The sequence below is a fragment of the Miscanthus floridulus genome, chromosome 6 (genome assembly GCF_019320115.1).
Source record: "Miscanthus floridulus cultivar M001 chromosome 6, ASM1932011v1, whole genome shotgun sequence".
Lineage (NCBI taxonomy): Eukaryota > Viridiplantae > Streptophyta > Magnoliopsida > Poales > Poaceae > Miscanthus > Miscanthus floridulus.
Window position 1 is genome coordinate 142892015 of NC_089585.1, and position 25920 is coordinate 142917934.

The 25920-nt window shown below is 43.6% G+C and overlaps 2 protein-coding genes and 1 pseudogene across 2 annotated transcripts; 2 read left to right on the plus strand and 1 right to left on the minus strand.

Moving 5' to 3' along the window:
• Positions 1 to 119: 119 nt before the first annotated feature.
• LOC136457211 (tetraspanin-6-like) lies at positions 120 to 2914 on the plus strand. The gene is made up of 3 exons (XM_066457268.1): positions 120 to 1566; positions 1800 to 2122; positions 2678 to 2914. The coding sequence occupies exons 1-3, from the start codon at positions 1048 to 1050 to the stop codon at positions 2715 to 2717; spliced, it is 882 nt and encodes a 293-aa protein (XP_066313365.1). The 5' UTR covers positions 120 to 1047; the 3' UTR covers positions 2718 to 2914.
• A 695-nt stretch (positions 2915 to 3609) lies between these two features.
• On the plus strand, positions 3610 to 8268 carry LOC136457210 (dnaJ protein P58IPK homolog B). The gene is made up of 9 exons (XM_066457267.1): positions 3610 to 3836; positions 4255 to 4420; positions 5124 to 5325; positions 5399 to 5559; positions 5642 to 5735; positions 5812 to 6024; positions 6629 to 6709; positions 7227 to 7445; positions 7853 to 8268. Exons 1-9 carry the CDS (start codon positions 3746 to 3748, stop codon positions 8039 to 8041), a joined length of 1416 nt encoding a protein of 471 aa, XP_066313364.1. The 5' UTR covers positions 3610 to 3745; the 3' UTR covers positions 8042 to 8268.
• Positions 8269 to 11131: 2863 nt separating this feature from the next.
• On the minus strand, positions 11132 to 18428 carry LOC136461404 (uncharacterized; annotated as a pseudogene).
• Positions 18429 to 25920: the final 7492 nt, after the last annotated feature.

A 25920-nucleotide genomic window follows, 5' to 3' on the forward strand; every position in this document is an offset into this window, starting at 1 on the left:
GCCATGGTACGCAACAAGTCCTTTATCGTCAAATGTTGTGTTTGTGTTGATTAATCAACATGCCATATTGCCATGCATGCCTAGTACACTAGTACTAGCTAGAGTACAATAATCTTGTTCATGGTTACCTACATACTGCGTGCACATGTACAATATATAGTAGTACTATAGCATACCTCAATACATTGAAGGTTGCTTTATTTGTCCAGCTGGAAAAGCTTCTCCATGCATGCATTCCAAAAGAAAACTTGGACCAATCTACTTTATTTACACTAAGGCATGCACTCAAATCAATCAAGCAATACGAAAAGAAGCCTGCCGGTGCAGGGGGCCATTACTTCGTTCTTAACTCCAGATCCTGATCCCGGCTGCCTTAGTGATTAAGAAATCAATCCCCTAAATGCAGGTAGGGCTTCCTTTCTGTTTGAAGTAATTTCACAACTCATGTATGTTCCTGTTTAATTTTCTCTTCGGAGCAGATATATGATGCCTGTTAAACAGTTCAATTCACCATTCAAAAGAGAAAATCATAAATAAGAAATAAAAGGAAACCATCACGGGCGCTGCATGCTGATGTTTCTTACATTTTTTTTTTCAGTCCATCAATTTCATATTAAAGAGTAAAGGCATATAAGGGCATGCAAAGTTAAAAGCATCCAAGGCAGAAAACATGGAAAAAACATTATTATATTGTAGTTCATGATGCATGCCATGCATGTACATGTATATATATTATATATACATATACATATACACACAAGTTAAAGTGTGAGTTGGGATGATGATTAGAAAAGAGAGGGAAAAAGCTGCCGATCGAGCACCTAGATTCACAGCTCACACAGACAGCAGAGGCAGAGGCCCGGGGTTCACGCAAACCACAAAGAAAAGCACCACAATGCAAAGAGAAGGAAGTCAAAAGGAAATAAAGCTTGAAGCCAGCAGGAAAGAAAAAGCTAGCTCTAGCATGATACTCACTCCTAGTATAAGCAAGCCCGCCAGCGCCTTGAAGGTTGCATTTGCATTCGGCACCGAGATCGATCGAGCAAGATGCATTCGCAGCACCCATACTACCCACACCGTCTGAGCAACACAATCATCGGCTACCTCAACCTGGTGACGCTCGTAGCATCCATCCCCATCATTGGTGCAGGGCTGTGGCTGGCGCACGGCTCTGCCGCCACATGCGAATCCGCACTGCAGACACCGCTGCTAGCCATCGGATTCATTGTTCTCCTCATCTCCCTAGCCGGCTTCATCGGCGCATGCTACCATGTGACATGGGCACTGTGGCTGTACCTCCTCGCCATGCTGCTGCTCGTCGTCGCCCTGCTCGGGATCACAGTCTTTGGTTTGGCAGTCACAGCCGGGGGCGGTGGCAGGCAAGTACCTGGCAGGGCGTACCAGGAGTTCCGGATCACAGATTACTCAGCCTGGCTCCAGAGGCATGTCGAGGTTGATCGCTACTGGCGGCCAGCGCTCGCATGCGTTGTCGGGTCCAGAGCCTGCCCCAGGATCGCCACTTGGACTCCCCTCGATTACCTCCAGCATAATCTCACGCCAATACAGGTTTGGTAGTATCTTCTGCTCTGCTACTCTTCTTAATTTCCTGCAGTGTTGAGATTTTAGCAAACTTTCAGTTAGGCAAACTGTTGCTATATATATATACTCTTCTTAATTTCTCGCAGTGTTGAGATAGCAAACTTTCAGTTAGGCAAACTGTTGTTATTCCAATCCAATCCAACCCAACCCAATGTACAGTACTAACAAACCATCCTAACTACTCTTGTGCATGCACGCAGTCTGGATGCTGCAAGCCACCGACATCATGCACATACAACCAAGGCATACCAATTGCGCCGCAAGACGAGGACTGCTATCGGTGGAACAATGCCCCCAGCATTCTGTGTTACCAGTGCGATTCATGCAAAGCTGGAGTGCTGGAGCAGGTGCGCCGAGTCTGGCACAACATCACCATCCTCAACGTCATCATCCTTGTTGTACTCATAGCCATCTACTCGTGTGGGTGCTGTGCTTTCCGCAATGCTCGCCGTGCCGAGTCTGCTGGGTACCCATATGGGGTAAACCGCATGTCCAAGATCAATCCACGATGGGATTACTTCTGGTAATAATATGCTTACGCATGCACGCAGTATAGTATATCTGGATTATTCTTATTCCCACAGTACTGTAGTACTCCTATGTTTGTTTCAGCATTGAAAATCTAAAGTTGATTAGTTGACATTAAAACAAATCAGGGAAGGAACAAGTTGCTCCCTCTGCCTCTTGTGTACGTGTAATAATGTTTCTAGGCTGCAACTTAATTTGACTACCTTTTTTCTACCAAATATATATGTTGGTCTTAGTACTGCAAATTAACAAAGTATTTTTGGTGATGAACATGTCAGAGTAACACCTTCACTTGGTTAACATTTGCTTATACTATTAGGAGCCAAATATAAATTAAGACCAATGAATGAACTAGTAGAGGGCTAAGAAGGAAACAAATGTTTGGGTGCGCAGGTTCTCAGGATAACAACAAATGGCACATATGATGTTCACCAATCAAATGTCGCTACAGACAACACCAATTTCCTTTCAGTCCTGTAGGAAGTGTTTTTTTTTTGGGTCTTATTATTACTCCTACATCTGAGAAGCTCTGCTTGTGATTTTGGTGCAGGTCAAGGTGGTGGAATGGCCATAGAGAGCAGCTATATTAGGGTAGCTAGTGATGATAGTACATATGTTTAAGGTTTCTTTGGATGTGTATCAACTTTGTTTCTAGGAAGAGTTTTCTCTGGTTCCGGATGTTGATGTTATAACGGCTGGCTGTAGATAGGATACTCGGAGGATGATGTGAGATGAATAAAGGGACGCAATGCACAGGAATCCCTTTTATTATCTACTGTGTCTGTGTGCGTGAATACATACATACACGATGGTGGTACTGATGCTAGTCTCCTCCTCCTCCTCCTCTGCCCCTGCCCCTCCGGGGGCCGCACAAATGCATGCACTAGCAGACCAGCAGTAGGGGACATAACATAACCTCTGGATCATTTTTATTCTATCTTGAGATTGAGATGGAAGGCGACGACCGGCGACGTGTGCGTGCGTGCGTGCTCTTTAAGCCCGAACTAAACTGAGATCGGAATCAGAATAGACAGAAAGCGATCCCCTAGATTTGATTTTTGCATCCATCCAAAACGGAAGGGATAAGGGGAGAGAGGCTGGAACAAGGGGCTTCGTACACGTACCATCCATCGCACTCCAATCAGTAGTTCCTTTCCTTTCCTCCTCCGTACTAAACTGCTAATGGCGCACGGCGGCGCGGAAGCGGCGAGGTTTCAGTTGCAGAGAGAGAGGACGGGAGGAGGAGGAGGAGGAGGAGGAGGGACAGGGTCATGGGATTGGGCTGGGCTGGAGTAAGAGCCACGAGGTGGCGGCCCATCTCCGATCCCTACCATTCCTTCCTAAGTTGGAGGAGGATTTCAGCCACTGGCCCAGCCCATGCGTAGCAAAGGGACTCCACGCGTCGCCGCCGTATTGGCCGGGCTACGTGTTCCGTCCCAACGCAGCAACGCTTCGTTTGTCCGTCAGCGCAACTCAGCATCTAGGCAAAGAACGGAACGGAAACCAGGGTGGCTGGGTGGGAGAGCCGGAGACGGAGAGGGAGAGGGAGGGGGAGAGGCCTACACGGCGAGTAGAGGAGGGAGGGAGCGCCACTGCGCCAGAGCTGGAGACAGAGATCATGGTGCGGGCGTGGGGGCGGACGGCGCTGCCTCCGCTCCTCATCCTCGGCCTCCTCCGCCTGCACTTCACCCCGCTGGTCGTCGCCCAAGGTGCACCTCCCTTCCCTGTTCACGCCATCACCCTAGCAGCTTGGTGCTCGTCGATTGGATTGCGTAAAAGAATTCGATTGGATCTTCAACCATCGAATCCTTCCCCTCTTATACTGATTCCATTCCATTGGTTGGTTGGTTGGATCTCGGAGTCAGCGAGACCCAGCACATGCTTATGCCTCTCACTAAATCTTGAGTTGCATCTTGTTCTTCTGTCACCCGCATAATTATACTTATTAGTAGCAGCATCTCATCAGATCAATATGCATGGCAATGGCATGCCGCCTCCCGAACTGGACCACTCACGCCTTTTCTTTGGCCACTGTTAGGCCAGCCATTTTCTGCCCGACTGCCCTGTCTCTCGTTAGGCACAGCACAATTTGAATGAAATATCATTTCCTTTTTTCTGGAATTTCAGAAGGACAAGAAAAAGACCCTGCTACTTTGTTCGCGCAAGCCTCAGAGATGATGAACCTGAGGAAGTATGATGGGGCGCTTGGCCTGCTAAATGCTGTGTTGGAAGTTGACCCAAATCATTCTGAAGCTTACAGGCAGCGTGCATCCGTGCTTCGTCATAAATGCAGGTAAGTTATTCTCTCCGGCTGGTTTGCACTCCATTCTTTGTTTTTTGTGCCACGCTCTTGCTTGACTCCAATGCTAATGGATAGAGTAGTAACGGGTAACATTTTCAACTTCTTTTGTCTTCAAACTTGCAAGTAGCTGATTTTCATTTTGGTTTGGCCTCATAAGCACGAAAAAATGAAGTTTACTCTGTTTAAATTGAAGGCAGATTCTAATCCTAGCGGAACATCATTGCCTCCATATCTGAAAGATGAATCCCATATATGTAGCTATATTATAATATTAAAAGTTGAAAATTTTCTTCCTCCAGATTTTGGCCCATCACACTCGCTCCCGCTTCGTCTATGCCTCCACTCCCCTGGAGTATAAGAGTCCTAGCCGGTTTTACTAAGAGGAGTGTTACGCAATGAATTAGAGATCATAGTCCTGATTGGTTTACTATCCCATCTGTGACCTGAACTCACGACCCGTGCTCATACAAGTTTAGAATAGCTCACGTTCAGCCTTAGTACAGATTCCGATTCTAAGACATATTAGAACATGTGATGCACGCTGTATGTTCTGTTGCTATGTAAGGGCATGTTTAGTTATAAAAAAGAAGGGGAAAGAGAGCATGTCTACCAAAACCCTTGTCATTTTACACATGCTATTCCTTATTCCTTGCATGTGTTATGTTCCACTGTATGCCTTTTTTTTAAAGTCCAGATACAAGGAAGCTGAGAGCGACTATAACAAACACCTGGAGCTGAATCCTGGGTCTGCTTCAGTGGAAAAGGAATTATCCCAGCTTCTTCAGGCTCAAAATTCATTACAATCTGCTTATGGCCAGTTCGATTCTGGTGACTTTTCAAAAGTCGTGGAATACATCAACAAAATTGTGCTCGTCTTTTCTCCAGGTTGCTTAAAGGTGTGATTACGGACAGGAAAATTCCATCTAGTCATTTCTCCTTGGGTTGTGGTACTAAAGATTCAATTTGCAGGCAAAGCTTCTCAAGGCTAAAGCATTGCTAGCACTGAAAGACTACTCAAGCGTTATTTCAGAGACCGGATTCATTCTAAAGGAAGATGAAGACAACTTGGATGCACTGCTATTACGTGGTCGCGCCTACTATTACCTTGCTGATCATGATGTGGCCTCCAGGTAATTTGGAAAAGCATATGCATGTGCTTATACACACCCAAATGCTCCCTAGACTATATTCAAATAATCCTTTTTTGTTTAGGCACTACCAGAAAGGGCTCCGTCTTGATCCAGAGCATTCAGAATTGAAGAAAGCATATTTCGGGTTAAAAAATCTTTTGAAGAAGACTAAGAGTGTGAGTGTCATTCTTCTTATCAATCAATTTGGAGTGTACAGTGTCGTAGTAGTTAAATCATACGGTGTGGATGCAGGCTGAAGATAATTCTGCCAAGGGTAAGCTACGTGTGTCTGTTGAGGACTACAAGACAGCTCTAGCAATGGATCCAGACCATACTGCTTATAATGTACATCTTTATCTTGGGTTGTGTAAAACTCTGGTCAGACTTGGGAGAAGTAAGGAGGCAATCAGCAGCTGTACAGAAGCACTGGGCATAGACAGTGAACTTGTTGATGCACTTACACAGGTAATTTGGCTGCCTGGAATCACACAGATCATCAATGTAAAATTCAGAATGGAAACTCAAACATTTCTAAGACCTGATCTTACATCTTTGACACTAGTTTCTAAAAAAAAATGGATTTCATTCTATTTAGGTACCCCAAGTGTTAACTGACATTGTTATGTGGTGTATAAGACTATGCTGGAATCCATCTAAGACCTGCAAGCTTGTTTCTATGAACCGGCTTAGGACAGCTAGTGTTTATATATTTGTATCAACTGTACACGTAAGGGATAGAGTACTCTCTCCCCAGATAAATCATATTTTCATACTCTATGACCAACCATTAAGATTGGATTCAGTGCTATGAACCAGCTATTGGCGCTTACGAAATACTACAATTGTTCAGCATGTTTAAGATCTTCAGTTTAATATACACTATTAATATGTTTTGAGTCCATAGCTAGATTACATGGATAATGTAATTTATCTTTTCACTAAATGCTATATCAGGAGGTTACATGACAGCACGAAAGTTGAATTTTGTGCTGCACAAGTTTTTGCAAGCATGACATTCTTATCTGTTTCTTGGGATATTTAGCGTCATTTTTCATTACCCTTGCTGCAGAGAGGTGAAGCTAAACTTCTCTCAGAAGATTGGGAAGGAGCGGTTCAGGATCTAAAAGAGGCTGCCCAGAAATCTCCACAGGTAATTATATTTGGTCCGAAAGCGCAGAATTTAGATGGTACACAAACAATAGTTCTTGCATTTTATTCATGTTAGATTTCCCTGACGTTGCCACCCCCAAAACAACACCGGCAGACACACCCACCAATCGTCTCCTACTGGAACCTTCATTGTTTTCAATTTGCATTTATATGATGTCTAGGGTTGCTTTGCAAGCCATTTTTGTTTCCAAATTGCTGTGGATGCTGCAGTACAACGGAAAGCTATTGCTAGTGTAACATAAGGTTGAAAAAGGTGCTGTAGTTTTGTCTAAGACAGAAAAATTATGTATCGGCAGCCATGTAAATTGTTTTAACAAAGTCTTAGGATATAGCACCATAGAAATACCTGATTTTTTTTTTTCAAGTGGCGAACCCGAGTTTCCATTCTCTATTTCTGAACCTGAGAAGTCTATGAACTGATCGTGAATATTTGATGGACCAGGAAGTTTATTTTTGATTTTCTGCTAGCATGATAACTTAACATTTTTAACAACCAGGACATGGGTATCCGTGAAGCACTTATGAGAGCTGAAAAGCATCTTAAGTTGAGCAAAAGAAAAGACTGGTATAAAATTCTTGGTGTTTCAAAGACAGCGTCAGCTGTGGAGATAAAACGTGCCTACAAAAAGCTGGCGTTGCAGTGGCATCCAGATAAAAACGTGGATAACCGGGAAGAAGCAGAAAACATGTTTCGAGAAATTGCTGCTGCTTATGAGGTACGATGGATTGGACTGTTCTCTCTTTAGGAAACCAGAAAACCACTATCTATGCCGGGGGGGGGGGGGGGGGGGGGGGGGCGGGGGCAGTCCCCCACCTGGGATATATCGATGATTGGCTGCTCAATTAGCCATAATGGTTACAAAATACAAAAGGTTTCAATCTGGAAAACAACTACTGAACTAAAAGATTACATTGTGCTAGACAACGCTGAGCACCAAGCTGTGGCGACGTCTCTACTATCCTGCGAGTGCACATTCTATTAACAACATTGCTATATTTAGATGCTAGTTCAGTCTGGCATTACAATCAATCTTGTGGTTTTCTCGCTCTGTGAATGTTGTTTTGCTGGAATGTACTATATGTTATGTGATATGTTTGTCACAAGCTTCCGCTCCATGTTCAGGTGCTTGGTGATGAAGACAAACGTGTAAGGTATGACCGTGGAGAGGATGTGGACGAGATGAATATGGGAGGCGGGGGTGGCTTCAATCCTTTTGGGGGTGGCGGCCAGCAGTACACGTTTCATTTCGATGGTGGGTTCCCCGGCGGCGGCTTCCCTGGGGGTGGAGGCTTTCAGTTCAACTTTGGATAAACTGTGCATGTACGATGACATTTTCTTCAGTTCCACTGGAATTGCTTTAGGAATTCTTAACAGCAGCTGGTAGCTATTCTTAGGCAGGCTGAGAGACTGTTCTTATATATTACAATAACAAGTGTTTTTGGGCACCTACAATTTTTCCTTCATCATTTGCTTCCTGCAACTGCAACTGCTCTCTCTCTCTCTCTCTCATACATCAGTTGAATGGAAATAAAGATACGTTTTTTTTTGGCTGTTGCGACTTTGCGAGGATGTCTTTTGCATTGGTGAACTGCACAAAACACCACATTTCGGAGCCATTTTGTCGCATTGCACCACGTTTAAGTACTTACTAGCATGTGCCCCCGCGCGTTGCGCGGGCAGCTTGGAAAGTAGTCATGATGTGGAAGATATTTTTCATGGTGAAAAAAATGTTGATATCGGTTTGTTTAAGATTTGTATAGGAACTAAGATTCCAGAATCAAGTTCATTAGCCTGTGCATGCGGTTTTACAACTGAACATCGAAGATCTGTTATCATAACTGAAGCAAGGAAACATAATCATGTTTCTTTGTAGTGACAATGTGTCTTTAGACAGAAAAAAGGCATTTGCAGGCGTCAACTAAATGGGGGCAAGCCAGCCAGGTCGCCATTCAAGCATAAGCAGATCTAGAAGTTACGCCGAAGCTGAAATATATATTACATGCAACAACACAAAGAACACCAAGAGGTAAACTGGGGCTGTAGGCTGAAGAGTTGTCATGGGACTATCTGCATGAACATGGTACAGAGCGAGGGTCAGAAGGAAGCATTTGGCCCATTCCAAAGGTGGCAAAGGTGAAGTTTATTAAGAACAGAAACATCATTTTTTGCGTATCGTATAAGCAAGACAAAGTCATGGCATGCTTTGTAAGGCAAACTACTGCGCAGGGCCAACTTTGTCAGTAGGCATCTGTTTGGGATAGGAGTGAAGATATTGTGAGGGTGAGAGTAATTATAAATGACAGACGTATCATGGCTGAACGCTAAACTGAAAATGAGGTGACGTAGGACACCAAATGGAGATCATAGTTACCAAAATGAACTAAGGTGAATAGGATGAGGGTTGGACTGTCCAAAGTGGGTTCATGTTTTGTAGAACCGTGCACCTGACGTGCAAGGGGCATCATAGGAATGTTTATATTAAAGTGAGCAAGGGATATGCACAGAGCAAATATAGCACCTGAAGCTGGGAAAAAACTGAAAAAGTGTACTGTAGTTTTCACCTGAAGATCTGATCCCTGTGTACATATTGAAAACATCTGCTTTAGTTTGCACCTGAAGCTTGGATCCCTGTTTATATGTTGAAAACTAAGTCTAAAACCTGACGGTAAAAGCGCAGGAGGCTGATAAACAGAGTTTCTATTGGTAATATTTTTTTTGGGGGTGAGTGTGATGTGGATTATTACTATCTGATAACAAAAGGCTGGTGTGGTCGCATGAACATTGGAGAGTGGAGACAATAGACTCACATATAGAGGGCATACAACTGGTGTGGCTCTTACTAAGAATGTTTTTGGCGCTATGAAGGACAAAGGGAAATGGCAAGGAAAAATTAATATTGCATATGTGTTTACCAAAAGTTTCACGAATGAATTGTCTGTCGCCTGCACCTGGAGCAGTCGGCTGCTATGTAGGTATGGAGAAGAAGCTGTAAAAAAACACACAAAAAGTTATGGCCAGTGTTTGGAATAGAAGGGCTGCTACTTGGCCCCGTTCGGCTTACCTCACATTCAGCTTGTTTTTTCAGCCGGAACAGTGTTTTTCTCTCACAACAATTCAGCCAGAACAGTGTTTTTCAGCCAGTTTCAGCCAAGATTTAGACCAGCGAACGGGGCTGGTGGAGGAAAATGAGTATGGCGATAATATTTGGGCAAGCTAAGTCTAAGTGTGAGAGGCGAAATTGTTACCTTATAAGCAGGGCGCTTTTTGGTAGCATGGATCATAGCAAAGGGTGTAATACAGAGATGGCACAAAGGTTGTGCATTTTTTACGTGGGTAGTAACACAATAGATTAAAACTGAAACAATAGCACATGCATTAGAGAATAAACAGCTACAGGTGTTTGGTGTTAAAGAAAACCGAGGTTAGTGAGAGGACCTGGCCAATCTGAGTATCATGAGTTGGATATCTCTTCAAAAATTTCCCTGTAGGCAACATTATGGGTACTGTCTTCATATCCAGGGGGTTATTTTCAATGAGGACCCGTAGGCCTCTTGGAGATGTAACACGTGAGAAGGCAACGTACAATTGGCCGTGGGAAAATACAGGGCTTGGCAGGTAAACACCAACTTTACTCAATGTTTGTCCTTGACTTTTATTTATCGTCATGGCATATGAAACACGAACGGGGAACTGGCGCCGTTTAATTTTGAACGGCCACCTAGGGTCTGCTGAAGTAGCCATTATCCTTGGAAAATAGGCCAGTGCTCCTTTTGCTTTGCCTATGGCGAGTAAGCTGTGTAACTATGAGCCTTGTTCCATTACATAAGCCCTTTGTTGCGTCTAGATTTCTAGGAAGCATTATAGGAACGCCAATTTTAAGCTGCAAATGATAGTCTGGTAAGCCGCTCATGCGTATTGTGTAGATAAATTCTGTAGGGTACAAATCTTGCACAGTGCAATAGTTAGCTGAGGAGTCATCAATGCTGTCAGAGCTATAATACAACATCATATCTCTTCAGTAGCAATTTGGCTCATAACCTGAGAATTGATGGCAGAAGCTAGTTCATTGGTTGGAGCCAAGATTGCTCTCTCACATAGGTAATCTGGTAATTCAGACATGTGCGGTGTTGATCCATACACAAAAGAGATCAAACCTGTTAGGTTCCTTTGTTCAGCGGGTAGCAATATGTATTTTGGTATTTGGACCCAGGTAGTATCGTGTTGTTCTACAGGAACGGTATTAGGGGGTTGTACCATCACCAATCGAGAGAAACCATTCAGCAAACTGTTGAAGCTCAGTTTTTTCTTCAGGTGAAAGCGATGAAGCACGGAGCCTCATGTTTTCTGTCAATGGAAGGACAGAGCAGCACTGCCATAAGTAGGAGCGAGTAATCGATGCACTTAGAACTTGATGTTTTTTCCATTGGTAATGACAGGAAGGGTTTGCCTAAAGTCTCCACCAAGGACAACTGTGATGCCACCAAACTGCTTATTTGCTAAAGCCTGATCCCTTGATGACATTATATCTCGAAGTGTTAAATCAAGTGCTTCAAAACAATGTCTATGGTTCACAGGTGCTTCATCCCATATAATGAGTGCAGTTTGTTCTATCAATTCTGATAACTTTGTGTTTTTCTTTATTGTACATATAGAGTGTTCTTCAGTGTTCAATGGAACCTTGAAATGTGAGTGAGGTGTGCGACCACCAGGTAGTAGCAACGCAGCTATGCCGGATGATGCGACCGTCAATGTTTATTTTCCTTGGCTTCTAATGCTATTTAGCAGGGTATTCCATAGAAATGTCTTTCCAGTCCCACCATATACATAAACGAAGAAGGTATGACCACAACTATTTGTAACTGAATGCTCTATAGTGTCATAAATATGCTTCTGGTTTAGATTCAAGCATCGAACCTGGTGAACCACCAATTCTGTTGTAGCATCAGAACCATATGAGAGTTCATCCAGTATGAGCCTATTCTCAGAAATTGATGATGTATCATGATCTGGTTGCGGTAGGTGGAAATGAGCCAATGTATAACTGAAAGTGCATCTAGCCCTTTAGTGTATTTTGGTGGATTGAATGACAACATAATTAAAGGTCTAACAAGTTTGCTAAGTGTTAAACAGAAAATTGAGTCTATTGCATATACTTACGGATTATGGAATGTGAAGTGACTAAAGGTTCAACAAGAAGGCAAACTTGATGATATTCCACATAATGTTCAAATTAAGACCAAAATTATGTATTGTTGTGTTAGAAGATCATGAAAACAATCTAGTTCAAGAAAAGGACAACAATGCAAATGGAGTTGATAAAATAGATTCTATGTTGTGGGATATCATAGTATCATGAGAAAGCAAACATATTTAGCAAATGGCAAAAGAGACATGAGTTGATGATTTTGGATTGGTCTCAATAATGACTTGCTTCATATGAACAAGAAGAATTTGATAGTAGATTAGCTTTGATCAAGGATTAAAGAATGAGTCAAGAATATATAAGTGAAGAAATACCAAGCAAAGGTTAAATGACAAAGGACACAATTCATATTGGATATAAGTCAGTCTCTACATTGGTTTGCTTGTATGGATAAAGATTTAGAAAATCACTTTGCATTGATTTGATCAAGCTAGAGGTATGAAGATATATATATTGAAAAGAGTGTTAGGAATGTCAAGCCAAAATGAAGAGGATATGAGGAACCGTGAATTGGCTTGACCATATTAATGTTTATTCATATATGTGTCAATGTGAATCAAACTGAAGCTTGATTGATCTCAACATTCATATCTTGAAGATATTCAAGCAAAGATCACAATATTGGAGAAATGGTTTTTCAATGGATGCTTAGTATGATGTGACTTGAGTATGGCTTGATAAGGTGAAGATAGCAAGGAAAAAGTTTCGAGGGACTAAGCGGAGGTGAAGGGTAAGCGATGGCTTGAGGACCGAGGTACCATGGCTAAGGTGAAGAAGAGAGTACTTGCATTGAGTCAAGGAACTAATCAAGCTATGAGAAGTCATATTATGTTGAAGATCAAATCATTAGTGGAAGTGACTTGAGGCCATGTATTGAACTCACATGTGTTGAAATGGTTCACGTCACATGCTTAAGGTGAGTTTGCTTAAAGAGATGAGACAAAGGTGATTGCAACCCCTCATGAAGAGATATTGAGAAGAAATGGCATATGAAGACATTGAAGACTCAAGTGGTTAAAATGGTTATATTCTCTTGATATTGAGTATAGGTATGCCGTACTATCAAGAGGGATGCAACACGAATCATTGATAAGTCTCAAGTGCTCAAATTAACCAAACCCAAGTGCTAACATGAGAGAAACATAATGACACAACACTTGCACTCGTTGGTTTTGGGGCTTGTTCTTTGTTAGGTTGGAAAGTCCTCAAACAAACTTTCTGGAAAGTCCAAGATCACCGAAAATGAAGTTCGGAGTAAAAAGTTATGGCTTTTTCCGTATGGTGATCTCTGTTGTCCTGAAGACCCGCGGAGGTTCTACCCGTTTATGCGAAGGCTTTGGGCCATGGAGGTTCCGTGCCCGTGCGCGGAGGTTCTGGGGCTGTAGGTCATAACAGCTAGTTTTTGACCTCCAACGGCTAGTTTTTGTGGGGTGAGTATATATACTCATTCCACGTCTTCTAGCCGTGCTGCTGGCTCTCATTTCACTCCCAACTTATTCCAAGCCATTTGTGAGCTTTCTCTAACCCCTCTCTTTGTGAGAGTGAGTAATTAGTGTGTGATTAAGTGTTAGAGAGCTGATTAGAGCAAATCAAACCTTGAGCACTTGTCGGGTTACGTCAATCATTCGTTGCATATTTGTTACTCTTGGAGGTGAAGCCTCCTAGACGGCTAGGCGTCGTCCGGTGAGCTCCCGTGCTTGTGGTGAGCCGTGAGAAAGTTTGTATTACCCGGAGATCTTAGTGGAACCCTCAAGCTCAACCTCGGTGTTGGACTTGAGAAGAGGATAGGGTTGGAAGAGACCCAAAGCCTTTGTGGCTTCCTCAACAACGTGGACATATGCAAGCCTTGGTGGCGAGCTGAACCACGGAATAAATCGTGTGTATTGTCCCTTATGTTTTGAATTGCATTATTTGCTTTCCACTCGATCTACTTGGTAGTGTGTGTTTGTGAGTGCAGGGATTTCGTTGACTTGCCGATGGACATCTCCAAGCACATCACCAAGAAGTTTGGTTTGAGTTTGATGTCTAGGCGTAGCAGCTGCCGAGTACTCTGTGTTGCCTGGAGGCTCCGCGACATCCCCGGAGGTTCCACGCAGTTTCCCGATGGTTTCACGGTCTGCTAATCCGCTGCAAATTTTATTTGTTGATAATTTTCAGAAATGTCAATTCACCTCCCTCTAGGCGACATCAAGATCCTTTCAATAACCGGCATTTCTAAGCAAGTTGTCTAATTCAAGTAGAACATAGGATCTGATCTGCCTCTAAAGGAGTTGCTTAGGTAGCCCTGGTGTTAGTTGACAAATGCGGTACTTGGTGTCATCTCCCATTATCTGTCCAAATTCATCGAACAACTTTACTGGGTCTGTGAGTTGGCAAAATAGAAGCATCATCACAAACAACTGCCGAAGTTGATATGGGAATGCCCAATGTGCTACATCAGTCATAGCATGGGACCATTTACGGTCATCACCAAGTAAACCTAAAGCTTCACAGGCAGCATGGAAGGTAGGGTATTGATGACCAGCAATGTTTCTTAAATCAGAGTAGCACTGCACGCCTTTCACTATGTGTAGTAGCATATGTAGGTAGAAGGCCTCGCCTTCATTATGGCTGATGTTGGTTATGCGGCCAATCGATCTTTGCACGATTATTGCGACGCTGCTGCAAATATTTGCCATCAGCATGCCATGTCCAATACTCAGGAAATTCTATATATGTAAATTGCCTTGTCTGTGGGTGTGTTTTGTTGGCCTCAAACTAAGCAGTCAATTTGGTTACTGTGTTGCGTGGATTACGAACCACTTCTTCAAGATTGTCGTCTTCAGCATATAGGATGTTGTTCTCAAGCGGAAGGTGGACATGTAGTCGCTCAATAGATGGGTCTGTGCGATGAATGTCAAACTGGAGAAGTCACCAAGCGCTACTATTTCACCAAGTTCGTGCTAGTTTATGAACCTGAGAGTTGTCATACCCTTCTAGAAGGAGGCCAGCCAATCTCTAGTGGCAGCAACTAGAGGCAGTCACACTGTTTAGAGTCTTGACCAGTCTAACAAGACAGGGTAAAGATCCCGCACGCAGGAATGGAGGAGAGTACTCCAGTAGCATAGATCCTCAGTAATATATTTTTGGCTAAGAAAAATATACTAGCTGTTATCAAAACAAGAAACTTCGTAATTAAAAATCAAGCTAGGAGATTAATACACTTAGACATGAAAATGGAAAACAAATCGTGTATTAATTCTTGGGGCTGATTATGTGCATACCGAGATTAATGTAACATTACAAACTAAAGGACCATTTGTTTGGGCACCTGCGTGCTCGGCTCCGGCTCCTTGCCTGTTACTTCCTGTGCAGTCCTGTAGCAACGGAAAAAAAAGGCTTCGGCTCCAGCACTGCCTAGAGAGGAGCCAGAAGAGCTGCCATGAGGGGGCTTCTCCTAGCTCCGCTACAGTTACGCTACCACGGCGGAGCCGAAGCCACGCCAAACACAGCCTAAAACACATCATCATGCTTTTGCACGTAAAGGACACAGTAGTACAAAACTATAGGGCCGGGTTTAGATTAAGGTTAGGAATCAGTATTTGGCATGGTATCACTTTCGTTTGTATTTGATAATTATTGTCCAATCATGATCTAACTAGGCTCAAAAGGTTCGTCTCGTAATTTACAATCAAACTGTGTAATTAATTATTTTTTATCTATATTTAATACTCCATGTATATGTCCAAAAATTTAATGTGATGAAGAGAGAGTGAAAAAACTTGTAATCTAAACCAGGCCAGGATCTAATTTTTACCACCATATGTACTAGTTCAAGCACCAGGGGAGGACTTGTCATCTCCTTCTAGAAGAAGCAACTCACTTGACCGGTCAACAGACCAATGGGAAGCTTGAAGCCCCCTATTATTCTCAGCCCACAGTACAACCGAGAGGGGAGCTAATTAGTAGTCGACAACCACCAGGAGGGAGGACTAGCTAGGACTATAGTAGGAAGTGGAACAAATAGGAGAGGGGAGTCTTGAGGAAGCCAGGAACTAGCCTATAGCTAAAGAGCACCTAGAGAGTAGAACCAAAGCAAGAAAGCGAGGCCGCGTTTAGTTCGGCCGATTTGGCGCCGGCCGAATCACTGTAGCGACACTGTTGCTACAGTGTCGTTTTGTTTTTATTTGGTAATAATTATCCAATCGTTGACTAATTAGGCTTAAAACGTTCGTCTCGCAAAGTACAACCAAACTGTGCAATTAATTTTTGATTTCGTCAACATTTAGTACTCCATACATGTACCGCAAGTTTGATGTGACGGGGAATCTTCTTTTTGCATAGTGCCAAAATTTGGAATTGGGAGGAACTAAACATGGCCCGACTAAACATTGTTCGATGCAAAAATCCATAGACATCAAATCATTCCCTATTTTCTCCATAGCTAAGAAGTAGGGGAGCTGGAGGGGGAGGACGGATCAGTAAAGGAGGAGCCGATAGGCTAATCAAGAGCAACACACGGTGTTACACGAGGATGCTGCAACCATGTTCGTGTGCTCATGGCCTCAATCGAACTCGTCACCAAAGCAAAGGTGACTTCCCAGTTCCTACATAAGCACTGCATTTTAGTTTAAGCGTACACAATAAATATGTGTAGGGCTGAGATGGCGGACCAGAGGAGGTAAATAATCATTTCTAAAATTAATTGCGTCAGCTAACCGAAACAAATACAGAATTAAAACTATCGGTCTCGCCAAGACTACACCCCTCTATCTAAGCTTTCAAGCACCTTATAAAAGTTTCTAATTAAGCAACTAAAGAGCCGGGCTAGTTACAGCTCACCTAACTAATTTTAGAAGTAATGTTACACGAACCTATGCAACTAGTACCAAGCAACGGAGGAGCTCCTACACAAACTAGTGAAGCAAAAACACAAAGCTCCTAAGCTCACTAGCAATGCTCAATAACAAGACAACTAATGCTAAATTAAAGAGTGCAAATTATTTAGCTACACAAACTAAGCAATATAACTAACAATGTTACTAAAACTAAATTAGTTACGAAGGGAGCTACTTCTATACTACACAAGTAAGGAGGTAACTAGCAAGCTACACAAGCTAACTAACTACAAAAGCAACTACACAAGCGCAAGTAAATGAAAGTAAATATAAGCTTGTATAACAGAGATGCAAACTAATGGGAAGACATGGATGACATGGCGATTTTTATCCGAAGGTTCACGTGCTTGCCAACACGCTAGTCCTATTGTGTCGATCATTCACTTGGTGGTTTGGCGGCTAATTGGCACCACACCAAGCCCACATGTTGGGCACCGCAAGAACCCCACGGACCAAGTGAGGGTAGCTCAATGACACGCTCTACTAGTGTTGCTCTTTGTGGCTTCCACTCTGTGAGCACGGTACCCTCACAAATCTTTCTCCGAAGCACCGCACAATCTTGTTGCGTGCTTCCTGATGGATAACTCACCACCAAGCTATCTAGGAGGTGGTAACCTCCAAGAATAACAAGCACCACTGCCTTACAACTCGATTACCTAGTGCCATTTGATGCAACCTCATAATGCAGTCGCACTAGAATCACACTCAGACTTAATTGGATGATCACTATCAAGCGTATGTGAGTTAGAAGGCTCCCAAGCACACCTACACAAACCACCAAGGCTTAAGGGTGCTCAGCGGCTAGCCCAAGGCTGGCCAAGTGCTCTATTTATAACCCCACAAACAAATAGAGCCGTTATCCCTTCACTGGATAAAAGTCGAACTGACCGGATGCGCTAGCAGGCATGATCGGACACGTCTGGTCCTACGTCCGGTCGTTGGTACGCCACCACGTGGCACTAGCCGTTGCTACCAATGGCTAACTCGCTCGCACGCTGCCACTACACTGACCGGGCCCGATGGTGCAACGAATGGACTCGCGAAGCCACAGTGTCTGGTCGAGTCTAGAGAGCTCCTAGAGCCTTTTTTCCACGACCAGACGCGTCCGGTCCTTCACTACTACAGATTGACTTTTCATCATCGAGGGTTTCACTGTCGTAGCGATAAAAGCGTCGATGTGATACTTCTACCATCGGTTGGACCGATAGGGAGGCCTCGTAAGGAATGAAACCGGCTGTAGAAAACCATCAATGCGGCGGTGGTAGTGGGGTTGAATTTCACCATCATTTGGAACGCTGAGCCGACTGGGATAGGCGTTATGGCCGCCGACCCTACACGACCATCTAGTGTACCGATGGCAGTAAATTCAGCATGAGTTATTTCCCCATTTTTCCAACCACCCACAACACAATTGCATCATCATTACTTTCCTATGGAGTATGCCTTGTTGTCCCTAATGGCTCCTCTCTGCTTCTCCATCTTCAAGGTTGGCCTATTTAAGCCGGGGCTAGATGCACCTCTTGGGCTCATTTGACACACTCTTCCTCCTTCAATCTTTTAGAACAAATACAAAATAGATACACTAGGTCACCAATCGACTAAGGTCACCAATCGCCATGGCGCCTTGTGCTACTCTTAGTGTCATTCTTGTTGTCTTTGACAATTGTGACTTCTTAATCTTTTTAACCACTACTAATGTGGCTTTTCATTTGAGTTTCTTGTCCCTTCAATGGCCTTTCTTCTATGTTCCTTTGAAGAGACAAGGAACTCAAAGGAAAGGCCATACTAGCAGTGGTTAAAAAGAGCAAGAAGTCCCAATTGTAACTAGAACGACACTAAGAGTAGCACAAGCGGCCAAACATCATGAGCATGAGGGAGATAGAGGTATTGAGTGTTTTGATAGGTCTTTGTTACTGTACAAGTGTGGAATTGTTGACGGTAGTTAACTACTATTATAAACCATCAACCAAACATGAATAAGGGCATAAATCAATCTCCAACATAGACTTAGGGGTTAAACTAACAGAATTCCATAGGTTTTGGTGAATCCATGTTTCTGCAGGGGTTAATCAGGAAAAGAGCAAGAGAGGACCCACATGTTAGGTGTCGATGTTTGACCACTGATAGCCTACCACGGGGGTACCTAGGGGTAGTATGTTCGGGCTTCAGCGTATGCAGAACTCAACGGTTAACGCAGGATACAGTCGATTTATCCTGGTTCGGGCCCTCGATCGTAGATCGAGTAATAGCCCTACGTCCAGTCGGCATTAGCCTTTTGCGTTGGATTGATTGTAAAGTGTTATGTTGTACAATTGTCGTCTCTCAACCCTGATCTAAGGAGCCCTACCCTCCTTTATATAGTCAGGAGGCCAGAGTCCTAGTCGGTTTACAATGAGAGTTCCTAGTAGGATTACAGAATAATACTACTACTAAGATTATAAGGGAAGAATCATAGTCAGGCTAGTTCTTCTCCCTTTCTTGCGGGGTATCCTGTGGGTCCCGCACCGACAAGCCCCTGAGCACTTCATGGTTGAGTTCTGGAAGCCTTGTCTTGTTCCTTCAAGTCTTGTCGAGCAGAAATAAGCGTCGTCCGAGTGCTTTCTTGAGCGAAACCGTGTAGCGCTTTGTGAGATCTTCGCGTGGTGTGTACCTTTTTTTTGAAGAAAAAAGTACCCCCATTTGGATGTAGCCCCTGAGCCTCTTGCTGTTTGGTACAAGGAGCTTGAGGGTATTTTCTTGAAATCTTCCTGATTCTTCGTTGAAAGGTTTCCCGGCTTCCTTGTTGAAAAGGGCTTTGATTTAGCTGTGTTCGGGTTCTTTTTATCGAAAAGAGCTTGGATATAGCTATGTCTGGGTCCTTTTTATCTTGTGGCCTTGAAGTCATCTATCTTGAAGAAGTGTTCTGAGTGACGTGTGCTTTTTTGAAGAAAAAAGTGCACTCACTGAGTGTGGCCCCCGTGCCTCTTGCTATTTGGAACAAAAAGTTGAAGGGTCTTTAATCTGAGTTGTTCGAAAGAACTATATATTTCTCCTTTTATAGCCCCCGAGCATATATCCGGGTTGTTTTGTTCAGGAAGAACTCGGATGCATAGTCTTGGCGTATTCTCTGGTAGTCTGCCGTTGTCAGATGTGGTTGTATGGTGGTGGTTGAGTGTAAATGCCTTTTGTTCATGGGTTGTACTGTGTTGGTATATTCTTCCGAATATGCTCATCTTCGAGTACTGTTCCCTCTCGCCTGAGTCCTCCATTATTGGGCTCTGTCTTTTTACTGTGTCCTTTGTTAGGCTTATTTCGTTGGTACTCCCAGTCCATGTGCACCGCTCCTTTGATCTATAAATACCCTTCATGGAGTGCTTGTTTTTATCCATTGAACATTCTGTTGAAACCTTCGTAGTTATAAATATGGTAGTTTGCGAAGTGGAGTAGCCCCCAAGCGTGTTTTGTAGTTCCTGTGTGTCTTGTTGTAGCTGGAGGAAGTCTTGTGATAGGGATTAGAGGTAGGCTAATCCCGCAGTAGCATTGTACCAGGATGTATGTGGCGGTAGTTGGAGGAAGTCTTCTGATGTGGGCTTCGTTCCTTCATCTGGCAGTTCTGGGTTGATCCTCATCACCTGTCTTGAGACTGTCCAGTGTAGATCAACACCATATCTAGCATCACATCGATCTTGGGTAGACAGATGCCTACCGACCTTCTCTGCTCCATGTTGTCCCGCCGTGCTGCTGATTTCCGCCTTGGATGCACTGCATCCGTCCTTTGAAGAAAACAGTGTAGCCGATGGCAGTTTGTCCTTCCGAGTAGTAATTTGGGACACGTAGTTGTTCCAGAGCCTAGCCGTGTTCAAGGTTCCTCTTTGCTACTTTGCTTTTCATGGTACCGAGTTCGTTGGGTCTTGTAAAATTTGTAATCTTCTGTTTTTGAAGTCGCTTGTAATGAAAAGAATCTTGTCTCCTAAGTTATCACTTATTTTTCTACTGTAGCCCTAGTTGTTCATGATATTCTCGAGTTCTTTCCATAAGAACCGAGTTCTTATGTTCCTTGTGAGGTAGCCCTTCTTTTCTTCATGGTTAACGGGTTGTTTTTTGCAGTAATCTGATAACTCTATCATAGTGCTGGATGGATAAGTTTGAAATCTGCCCGTTGAATTGTACCGTTGTGTGGATTTGTGCCCTCCGTCATTTTAGCTGTGTCAGTAAATGGACCGTTGCGTTCTCACGTGGTGTTTTAACGGGCCTAGTGGGCCGCCTTTATCGCTGTAAAATCTATTTAAAGACCTTTCATCTTCTTTTTCTTTACTGCCCATCTCTTGCCTTGAAACCCCAGCTCTCAAAAATCCACCGCCGCCATTGCCGCCGCCATCTTAGCGCCGCCGTCCAAGCTTTCTCTTCCTCTAGTTGCCTTTTGCCTCCATTAGTACATGGGTAAGAAGAAGGCCATGAGCAAGTCCTAGGCAACCTTCATGGATGAGGAATCATCACTTTCTGTGATTGAGAATCAGGAGTTCGTGGCCATGAGGGCTGCCTAGAAGTCTTGGCAGGCTCCGACGATGACCGAAGATTCAGCTTCGGGAACTTGTCAGCGATGGTTTGATCCAGAGCAAAGCCATTGCTGAATGGAGAGTTCTAGGCGAGCATCGGGTCCCTGCTCCAGGTCCTGGTGAGATCATTCTTTTTCGTCGTCCTTCATTCGTGCTAGGACTTTGCCTTCCTATCTCCACCTTTTCAAATTCTCGAAGGTTTGTTTTAAGTCTTCAATCAGTGTATCCAGGTTCTTTGTTTTTATAACTACGTCATCCACATATGCTTCTACGTTTTCGCCGATCTGATCATCAAGGCATGTTTGGATGGCTCTTTGGTAAGTGGCTCTAGCATTCTTAAGTCCAAACGACATGGTCCTGTAGCAATAGGCGCCGAACGGAGTGATGAAAGATGTCTTGCTTTGGTCCTGTTCTTTTAATGCGATCTGGTGATATTCGGAATAGCAATCAAGAAAGGATAATATGGTAGATCATGCTATTGAATCAACTATCTGATCAATGCGTGGTAGCCCAAACGGATCCTTTGGGTAGTGCTTGTTGAGATATGTGTAGTCAACACACATGCGCCACTCGTCCGTGTTCTTTTTCTGTATCAGAACTGGATTTGCTAGCCAATCTAGATGGAGAATTTCCCTAATGAATCCAGCTATCATTAGTTTTGTAATTTCCTTTTTAATTGCTACCTTCTTGTCAGGAGAGAATTGTTGTAGTCAGTTGCTTCACAGGCTTGGAGCCTTCATTGACATCAATTCCATGCTCAGCCAACTCTCTTGGGACCCCTGGCATGTCGGCCGGCTTCCAAGCGAAGATATCCTTGTTGTCCCTGAAGAAAGTTGGTGAGTGCGAGTTCCTATTTTGCTGATAGGTGGGCACTGATGGTTGCTGTTTTTGAGGGATCACCGGTGCCTAGGTCAACTTGCTTGACGTCGGCTTCTTTTGGTGGTGCTAGGATGCTTGGTCTTTTAGCCGGTATCTCTAGTTCTTCTTGGCTTATTTATACGGTGATAGTGGCTATTTCTTTTCTTCTATCGTTTACCTATGCCTTTGCTGCAATTTGGATTGCCTGTATGTCACAGTCAAATGCGCGCTTTAAATCACTCCGAAGAGAAAGAACACCGTTAGGCCCTGGCATCTTAAGCAACAGGTACGGATAATGTGGTATTGCCATGAATTTTGCTAGTGCTGGGCGCCCGAGGATTGCGTGATATGATGAATCGAAATCTGCAACTTCAAACTTGATGAACTCTGTACGGTAGTTCGTGGGAGTTCCAAAGGTAACCGGTAGAGTGATTTGTCCAAATGGCATTGCTGCCTTGCTGGGTACTATGCCATAAAAAGGTGTGCTTGTTGGTGTGATCATCCCGATGAGTTGTAGTCCCATCTTCCTTAGAGTTTCTGAAAAATGATGTTGAGTCCTGGCTCCTCTATCGATTAGTACTTTCGTAATAGTCATACTGGCAATGGTTGAATCTAGAACCAATGGGTAATGGCCTATGTTTCCTACTGGTGGTCCATTAGGTCTTCTCTTGAATATTGAATTGGATACTCTAACCAGTTGAGATATCTTGGTGTAGCAGGTTCTGCTGCCATGATGGTTCAGTAACGCTAGTTTTTCTTGATGTTTGCTTCTGGAGTCTGGTACCCCAGCAAAGTCATATTTGATCCAAGTGTCCTTTCAGCTGTTTAGCATGGCGTTGACGTCCTTGTTTCAATTTATTCTTTCTTTCTCTTGCTTGCCTCTGACTCTCAGTCTCACCATCGTGCCCCTAGATAAATGGTGATATGTTGGATTCGGACTCATCTGAAGACCTTACGTCGGGTACTTCTGGGGGGATCAATGGTGATCGAGGACGGCGAATCATGAATACTTCTCTAGTGTGAGTTGTTCTGGCATCGTCGTTGATTTCTGTACTGCTAGAGCTGTTGATAACTTCAGTAGAGGTTTTCGAGGTCATAGATCGAATCTCCTTCTTGGTATGGTAGAGTTGCTGTTGTTCGTATCAGTCGACTAGTTGGGTGCCGTCATCCTCAGGAATGGTGCCTGGCCAGTGAACGATGCAGTCTTGAGATGTTATGGTTAAAACGAGACCTTCCTAGGCTCCTTTTAGTGGCATTCTAAGCACTGGATAGGTGGATCCTTCGCGCCATGTCTGATAGGATGTTGCCATATTATGGAGTCCGAACTGGAAGAGGACCCGACTTCTTTGAAGTATTTTGAGTGTACTCCGAGTAGTATTCTTCAATAGGTTGACGTCGCGTTCTGGAGCTTTGTTAGAAAAGAACTCGGTTTTTCCGAAAGAACTTCAGACAAGACTTCGTCTCAGAAGCAGAACTTGAGTTTGAATCAGATGCATGAAGTCGTGGAATCCTGAGTTGGATTAGGACATGGCTGCGTGAATCTTCTGGCAAGCTGATCTGTTGTTATCATCGAAATAGAATAGCCTTGATGATGATCTAAATCTTCGAGGAGACAACCTTAGAGCTTGCCATCGTCGCCTACCTCATAGATCCATGAACCGAAGATGAAGGTTGATCCCTTTGAGAAGATCATGTTGTCGAGGTCCATCAAGCTCTCAGATGCAAAGTCATCGAAAGCCCCTACCCTGGCGCGCCAGCTGTCGATGTTTGACCACCGATAGCCTGCCACGGGGGTACCTAGGGCAGTATGTTCAGGCTTCAGCATATGTATAACTCGATGGTTAACGTAGGAGACAGTCGATTTATCCTAGTTCGGGCCCTTGATCGTAGATCGAGTAATAGCCCTACAGTCCAGTTGGCATTAGCCTTTTGCGTTGGATTGATTGTAAAGTGTTGTGCATTGTACAATTGTCATCTCTCAACCCCCGATCTAAGGAGCCCTGTCCTCCTTTATATAGTCAGGAGGCTAGAGTCCTAGTCGGTTTACAATGAGAGTTCCTAGTAGGAATTATAGAATACTACTACTACTAAGATTACAGGGGAAAGAATCCTAGTCAGGCTAGTTCTTCTCCCTTCCTTATGGGGTATCCTATGGGTCCCACACCGACATTAGGTTAAAAAGCATATCCTATGTGGGAACCAACATAGGAAGGTTCTAGAGATCATGAGAAGACTCTTCGCCTGAAGCAGGACTCGAACCCCTGATAGGGGGTCAGCCGGCCTGTGGACCCAGGTTGGCTAACTATGGGCCCCACCGCTCAGCCTTCCTGCTTCTACAGTCAGTTCCTCCACTGCCTTAGGGTTTGTATCTACTGCCATTGATCAAGGTCGGTTTGATCCGAGGGCTCTAGTTCATCGCTCTGGCCTATATAAGCAAGCCCCTACCCCCTGGATTCAAGTCATTAAGTCATTTGATCAAGTCATTAGAGCTAGAAGCCCTAGTCTCCTCAGAGCTCTACCATATTCTAGGGCATAGCTACCTAGGCTAGATTTAGAGGGAGGCAAGCTTTGCTTGGATTCCTAGATCATGTCAAGAGCGTGGCTTGGTAAAGCCTTCTGTAACCTCTCTCTTGTATCTTTCTGTATTTATTTGTTAGCTACAATGGATTTGACATTGCTCTATATATTGTCTATGTTCTTGATTATATTGTTTATCATCTACTTTGATTATATGCTTAACATAGCTAGATTATCTTTATATTCAAACACAAGATCATATAGCGCTCACTCTTTGAATTCATGGGTGAGTGGTCGACATGGTGTAAGCATGGTGCTTATACGATGTTTACCTATGGATGCACCCTATATTACAGGCCATGTGGTAGGTCGTGGATGTGACACTCCCATTGAGTCCTTTGTAGTCCACTCCCTGAATATAGGGCAAGTAGGACCCGGTTACGAAGGAATACTTGCTCCATGTCCTGAGCCTTCCTTAGTAATGTCCCTTATGTATAGATATGAAGTTATCTTGCCATGATTGCTAGGTGTAATTGCACTAATCATAGTATGCTTTGACATGTGATTAAGAATGACTTAGGAATATTTCTCTACTCTACCTAAACCATGCTAATGCTATATAATGGAGTACTCTGAGTGAGCTTTATTATTTATGACTTGCCATTTATCATTTATCATCATTATACATTTATCTTATGACTTATCCCTGTTATGACTAGATAGATTGGATATGTGTTTACACCAAAATTTGGGAAAAGAACTGCGGGAAACTCAGTAGGCTTCCAAGATTGTGCCAATCAAGGAATCGATTGAATAAGGATCGATGTCAGCCGATTCAGATACGACTCTAGAATCGGATCTCTTGGGATGATGTCAGCGGATAGCGATGATGAACTACGGTTGGCACCAGGAAACTACATATCGGACTCTAGCAAAAAGAGAAAGATTAGAGTCTAAGTTATCTTAAATTAGGAATGTTTTCGTTTATGCCAAAGATTGTAACGAATCATGCTCGAGTAGCATTCATGTTTAGACTCTGGGTATAAATATCAGACCCCGACTATTATAAAGAACAATCAATCCAAATACAAGTCAATTACTTTTTCTAGCTCTGGCCACCCCTTAGGAGTAGGAGTAGAGTAGATCTCAGCGAGTTCTTCAGCGAGTACGGCTACATCGATCCGATCGACCTCCACTGCT